This window comes from Pararge aegeria, chromosome 11, assembly GCF_905163445.1.
Source record: "Pararge aegeria chromosome 11, ilParAegt1.1, whole genome shotgun sequence".
In the NCBI taxonomy this organism is placed as follows: Eukaryota; Metazoa; Arthropoda; class Insecta; order Lepidoptera; family Nymphalidae; genus Pararge; species Pararge aegeria.
Genome location: NC_053190.1, coordinates 18,959,484 through 18,966,617, shown reverse-complemented (window position 1 = coordinate 18,966,617; position 7,134 = coordinate 18,959,484). Strand labels below are relative to the sequence as shown.

Genomic DNA, 7,134 nt, shown 5'->3' with positions numbered 1-7,134 from the left:
ATAGTCATAACAAATCTCTTCAGCAATTGAAATATATCTATATTTCTATCTAGCTATCTAGCAAGTACATAAAATTTAAGCTTTTTTAAATTCTGCTGCAATAGTGCGATTCGTTTTACGTAAAACACAGTCAAAGTCATGTCACTGTCACTTGTTTATTTACTGGTCTGTGATTCTACTGATATTATTCATTTAACTTTTTCAATTTATTTGCTATAAAATTGTTATTTATTTAACTTTTTCAATTAGAGTGAATAAGGTACTTATGGTTCATTAATTATCCTTTACGATAAATGAGGATAAAGTACTTTTCTTTGTACTATCCATTTTAATTCGGGATATAAAAACACTGTTCGTGTGTGTGTCATCTTCGAGTCAGACTGCTAATTATAAATAATAAAATAATGTATAATCTGTATGTCTCAGCATATAAATAGCATGCCCGAATTAGAAAAAATTACACTACTTGGAATACTTTACTTTTATTTATACTGAAGACATGGCTTTATGAATACTTCTGACTAAAGACTTGGCTTTACAACTTACAATGAGATTGAATTTTAAACACTAAAAACATGGCTTTTTGTTTAGATAAGAAGGCTTTATCCCTTTCAATGAAATAGGATATAAAATATTAAAAAGCATGACAACATGGCTGAAAGATGGTATACCTTTTCCGACGAGAAAGAGTAAAGCAAAAAAAATTAAAGTGGCTTCTGTCACTGTCAATGTTATTTGCCAATGTCAAGTTTCTAAACTCGTCAGTATTATATTCGGCCGGATGGAAGGGCGGGAAACTTCGTACATGGCGGACGCGGTTTTCTCAAATTTTTCTTTGATTTTACTGTAAACTCGTCTTGAAAAGGATTTGGTGTTGTTTATATTGAACTGTAACTTGGCCTGTCAATTTGTGCACACGTGTTAGTGAGATTCCGGTGTAATTTCGGTGTTTTATGTGAATTTACACAGCAGCAGAAATAGTTGTTATTGGTGATATTCGTATAAATCTAACCGTATTTGGTGTTGGTTAAATATTTATTATGTGTCTGTAGTTATAGTGTTTCCAGTAAAATGGATCTAGATACACCTCCTGAGCCGCCCGACCCGGGGGCATCAGCCTTGTCTCGCAAACGACAAGGAGAGGATACCAACGTATATGCGGCCAAAAAAACTATAACTGATCCTACTCAGGTAAACCCATCCGTTCAAAGCCTTTACATACATCCTTCCTTCACCGAAGGCGCCAAGTCATACTCTGACGATGATAATGGGCCTTTTATCGTCCAAGTCTCACGGGAAGTGGAGGACCCATCCTCTGGAGCGTCATTACGGGCTATAAATTTCGGTCAATTCTTGCACAAACACAAAATTGGTTCAATTATCCACGACGGCGTCAAAAATATAGGCCGCAACAAAATTACTGTAGAGTTTACTTCTGCCCAAGCTGCCAACAACTTTCTGGTTAGTCCAGTTTTGAAGTTATGCAAATATAGAGCTATAATTCCCACATACAACATAACCAGAATGGGGCTGGTGAAAGGAGTTCCCGTGGACTGGTCGATGGACGAGCTTGTTGATTCGCTAGAGCTCCCGCCTGGCTGTGGTGAGGTTCTGAAATCAAGGCGACTGAATAGAAAATCTGTCACAGAGGGTGTCATCACTTGGGTGCCTACCCAATCTGTTGTCCTAACCTTCAGGGGGCAAATGCTTCCTGCTAAGGTATATTCATACCACACCTCACTGCCAGTTGAAACATATAAACTTCCAACAATACAGTGCCAGAACTGCTGCCGTTTTGGCCACATTAAAACAATCTGCAGATCTAAGCCCAGATGCTACAGATGTGCTCAGCCCCATACAGGTGACTCATGTTTGGTCATCAAGGAATTATCTACATGTTTACACTGCTCTGGTAGTCATTTTGCTACTGATAAAGACTGCCCAGAATTCTCCAGGCAGCAATCTATTAAAATGGTCATGTCTCAGAATAATAAATCTTACATTGAAGCATCATCTCAGTTTCCTCCTGTCCGCAGGTCCTATGCTGAGATAACAAAAGAAATGTTTACTCCTACTAATGTAACTTCCTCCAAAACCTCCTACCGGCAAACAGTTTTCCGCTCTCCTCGTCCCCGAGCTCCTCTAGCAAAGGGCTACGATAAAAAAGCTGTTCAGACTATTGTCGGTGATTACTCCTCATCCCTTCCTAATGGATGCGCTCTCAACAACAATGTTGAGAACCCTCCCTCCCAAGGTAAAATGCTTGAGTTTATCTCTGAATTTCTACTTAGTATTGTCGCTCCATGTAGTGAAATTCCCTTACCGCCCAACGTTGCCAAAAACTTAAGCCAACTTTTTAAACTACTCCAAAATGGGCCCAATAACCCTGCTACAGTGGAACTGTAAAAGTTTACGTCCCAAGAAACATGAGTTAACCTTCATAATCCCACCATTCTTCCTCCCAAAGTCCCCCGTCCTTTGAGTGTTAAATGTTTTTTAATGTTTGTTTTCAGTCCTTATTGTAGATTTTTATGTAAATATATAGTAAGTAATAAAATTAAAGTATAATGTACAAAAAATATCCGTGTAAGATATATATGCATATGTTGTCTGTGTCCTTAGGTTAAAGAGCTAACTAGCTAATAACAACTATTTCTTGGTACAAATTCAAAATTAACTTTTCATTAGTTTCACCGATCAATCTCCTTCGTGCCTTCTTCATCTACAAGACATTGGCGAAATACCTTGTGCCCAGTTGGCGCAGACAAAAGCCATAAACAAGAATTGAATTGAATTATATTCGGCCTAAATATTTAATGAATATTTTAAAACAACAATATATAGGCTCATAATATTAAATAAAGATGACTCTCTATCACTTTGGAAACTGTCTGGCATTAGTTTACGCGCCTTATCATATGGCGTACAAGTTTTCTGGGATGTAAGTTTTTTATCTAATTAGGTTAGGTGCATGATATTGTTTTTTTAAAAATTTGTATATTCTATTTGTTCTTACCTTAAAAAAACGCCTAAAAACCAGTGAATAAGAAAGGCAGAACTAAGCGGACCTTGTTTACTGGCGAGTTCTTGGTCAAAGCCTATGTTATGCTTGTAAGCTGTATAACTTTGATTTCAGATCGGAATATGCAACGTTCTCTAAATGCGTGTATGCTGGCGCTCTATATATATTCACGCAGCTGTGTAAGATGTTATTGTTAGCCACATTTTTTCCTGATTCTGATAATATTCAAAGTGGAGGAGACTATGATGTGTTCTTAGTAAGTATTCTGAATTATTTCCAAATCAAAACCTTTTATTCAAATATAGAAGGCACTTTTGATATTTCACCATCTTTTCACTATGAGGAATCCAAACGTCTAACAACCCTGGTCTGAGAAGAAGCAGACAACAAAATTTTAAGCCTGCATCCATATCAAAAAACAAATGCAATTTTAAGAAATTTTACAAAGCGTGAAAGTTCTTTAAGTTTATAATATTCATCATCATATTAACCCATTTCTGACCCACTACAGGCACAGGTCTCCTCCCACAACGGGAATGGGTTAAGGATGTAGTCCACTATGCTGGATCGTCCAATGAGGATTGGTGGATTGGTGGTAATATTAATAGAAAAACTTTTTTTGCAAATTTGCAGGAAATCCTGAAAGCAACAGTAGACTTGGCAGATCTCTTGGGGATTTACATTGCGCTCAATTCAATACCTGGCAAGGGCCATGCGAAGATTCTCACTGCAGCGATAGGATGGGCCAGTGCTGAGGTATGTTTTTGTTTGCTAATAATTTATGACCTTACTTCTCACTTCCCATAGCATTGTATTTGTTACTCATATTTATCTCACCCGATGGTCGCTACTTGCCAGAAACAATAAACAATTGGCATTTTAATTTCTTTTAGAGAACTGAAATCCATTTTTCTCAGTCAGTTTCCTCTTGTCAGAGCAGAGTCCCATGTCATATGGGGGATCTTTCTTGGACAACTTTGTCTTGATGGAGCCATTGTCTCTTCATGTGATTAAAGAAAGTGAGAACATGAGCCTATGCAATGGAGGGTAGAGGCTATCTGTTGTCAATCTGGACGCTTGTACCATTCAGCTACAGCACCTCATCTTAAAAATATCTATCACCCTCTCACTCTCACTGTATTATCTCTTTATTAAAAACATTAAGCTCCAGGCTAAAATATGCTTTTTGCATACCTGCAGTAGACTATTATAAGCTATTGATGAGAAAAATCCTATTACAATGTCAAGGATTACTTAAACGATAACAAAACTTGCATGTGTTAATATTAATTTACTGTGAGTTGGTGATAACTAAAAAGAAAATTACCCGGCTAAGTTTGTTGTGGGCACTATCTAGACCAGTGTGTGTGGTGTAGGCACCCTCGAGGATAGGTTTAAGTCGGCGAATGTAGTTATCACCATCCCCTTACAATAATGTAAATATATACAAGTGCCTGTGATAGGCCTACATGTATAAAGAAATCTTGAATTTGAATTTGATGAACGGGTGCCCTTTTCTAAGAGTTTCGGTGCGTTTGTCGCAGGTGCTGGTGACGCGCAGCGTGCCGCTGTGGGCGGGCGCGCGCGGCGCGGAGTTCGACTGGCGCTACGTGCGCGCGTGCGCCGAGTCCAACGTGGCCCTGCTGCAGCACGCCGCCGGCGCCGCGCTCGTGTGGCTGTGCGCGCGCAGCGACCTGCCGCGCCGCGCGCTGCCCGCCGCCGCCTCGCTGCTGCTGCTGGCGCCCTACAGGTGCGGCCCGGAACTTCTCTAAGTCATATGGGTTTCAAGCAATTCCATTTATCACTTGCTTCAACAGTGAAGGTCCTTCATCGTCTTCATATCAACCCGCCAATGACCCTGGTGGACTCCACACTCCTTTGAGTACATTACGGATAACTCTCAGGCATGCAGTCATCACGATGTTTACCTTCACCGTCAAAGCTAGTGATATTTAATTGCCTAAAAACACATAATTTAGAAAGTGCACCTGAACTCGAAAGTGAAGCTGAAGTCCTAATCACTATGCTATCACCGCTTAGTATATGCGAGTCCAATGTAGTGCTGCTGAAAGACTGACTATGATATGTTTACATAGTATAAATCAAAGTCGCACCCGTTGTCTGTATGCTTAGCATGCCCTAAAAGTTCAGTATATTGACTGAAGGCTTTCAGAACGCTTTTGGGCTTACTGCTTTATTGTAGTGCATCTGAAATGTTCGCGAGAGCTTATACTGATTACTTTTGTGGCATCAGAAGGAAAGGAAAGAAAGAAGCAAATATCTTTATTGATAAACCATGCCACATGTTAAAATTCAAAAAAATTCAAAATTCATTTATTTCAAGTAGGCCTAATATAAGCACTTTTGAAACATCAAGTCTGTCTGTTTGTATTGACTCTACCACCGGTTCGGAAGGCAGATTCTACCGAGAAGAAGCCGGCAAGAAACTCAGCAGTTGCTCTTTTCCAACATCAACAATTTACATTTTACATTTTAACATTCATTTTTCTATCTTGTGAGAGCTGAAAGCGGAGTCGGATGCTTTCAAGCAACCTTGTCATTACAATTATTAACAATATATATGATATCATAAACAGAAACACAATAAAAATTACTGAAAGGTATTGCTTTTTAAGGCAATGTCGTAATAACTAACGCCTGATCCTGTCTCTCGGAGCATGTCCTTAGATTAGGCGTTACTTATTAAGGCATTGCCTTGTCGTTGTTAGTAAAAACGGGCATTAGTCTTATTTTATGCTTTGTGTAGGCGGACTAAAACTCAATGTTAGGCAATTGTTCATACAAGTATATAGTTTTAATTTACTTTTTGGCTCTGGATTCTAGTATTGTTGACCATACCTACCTTAGGTGAGAATAATTTTTTCCTTTGATGCAAAATGCAAAGAGGATATAAACACTATGTTGTTTGTTATATATTTTAAGTAGTTTATGAAAATAGATGATTAAAGATGTTTCAAATACTCACAAAATAAAAAGAAAACAACATTTATATTGTATGTATAATTTTATTTCAAGAGTTATTTTGAAATAATTTATTTTATTTTCAATATTTTATTTCTTCGCAAGCAAAATGAAAAACAGTTCCAAATTCCAAGTCCCTCCCGCAGGTCGCTGCTGGAGGACGCGGTGGCGCACGCGCTGGGGCTGGGCGCGTGGGCGCTGCTGGCGCTGCGCGCGGCGCACGCGCTGGGCGTGGGGCTGGCCGCGCTGGCCATGTACGCCGCGCTGGTGCAGCAGATCGCCACGTAGGCGCGCCGCCGACTGTATTGTTCCTCGAGGACCCTTTTCCTGTCATGCTGTTTTCAGCCGCGTGCGTGTGACAGCGCGCTTGTAGTTAAACGCATAACGCTTATGTGAATAGATAAGGGTGGTCGCACGCGGGTAAACGCATAACAGGACAGCAGACCTAAGTTACACAATTTTTTCTTCTGTTAAGTTACAGGTGGAATTGATAACATGAAATCAAATTGTACCTAATAAGTGATTATTTATTAAATAGCAATATATTGCTATTAATATATAACCTAAGAATATTAAAGTATACTTTAATATTCTTAGGTTATAGTATTTTTTAAATATTCATGTAAAATATTCATATCAGATTCTTGGCAAGAATCTGATATGAATATTTTATATTTTAAACAATCCATTATACTATAGTATAGAGAGATGATAATAGAGGTGAAACCAAACTTTTATTTTATTTTAAAAATAAATCCACGCTAAAAATTAAAACTATGATAATACAAACACAAAATACTACACCTTGTCGTAAGAATCATAAACAAGTAAGGTTGTATGAGTTGCAAAATCAATTGGTGCAAGGTAAATGTACACCTTCGTTGATGAGGTGTTACTTCTTAGGCATTGTACGTCGTTAGTGAAAACGGGCATTAGTATTCTGTGACATACGTGCCTAATGCGATGAAAAATTTGAGAACTATCTAAAACCATTATCAAAAATCAACTAAACACCAGTCTAGCCTAATAAAAGACAAATAGGCTACAAGCGAAAGGCAGATTAACGTCTGATTACACGGTTTAAACTGAACAAGATCAAGAAAACTAAATTCAGTTTACTGGGTTCAGAA

At 38.5% G+C, this 7,134-nt stretch overlaps 1 protein-coding gene across 1 annotated transcript; it reads left to right on the top strand.

The window, feature by feature from the left end:
- The first annotated feature begins 738 nt into the window (after window positions 1-738).
- Window positions 739-6,515, top strand: LOC120627455 (transmembrane protein 147). The gene is made up of 6 exons (XM_039895458.1): window positions 739-771; window positions 2,799-2,941; window positions 3,137-3,278; window positions 3,656-3,778; window positions 4,567-4,772; window positions 6,151-6,515. Exons 2-6 carry the CDS (start codon window positions 2,865-2,867, stop codon window positions 6,290-6,292), a joined length of 690 nt encoding a protein of 229 aa, XP_039751392.1. The 5' UTR covers window positions 739-771; window positions 2,799-2,864; the 3' UTR covers window positions 6,293-6,515.
- The last annotated feature ends 619 nt before the right edge of the window (window positions 6,516-7,134 follow it).

Bases quoted from the DNA above. Each gene is read 5' to 3' on its own strand.
- LOC120627455 (XM_039895458.1), top strand. From the start codon at position 2,865: ATGACTCTCTATCACTTTGGAAACTGTCTGGCATTAGTTTACGCGCCT. The intron at 3,279-3,655 runs GTAAGTATTCTG...GCAAATTTGCAG, and splicing joins GAGACTATGATGTGTTCTTA to GAAATCCTGAAAGCAACAGT. The intron at 4,773-6,150 runs GTGCGGCCCGGA...TCCCTCCCGCAG, and splicing joins CTGCTGCTGGCGCCCTACAG to GTCGCTGCTGGAGGACGCGG.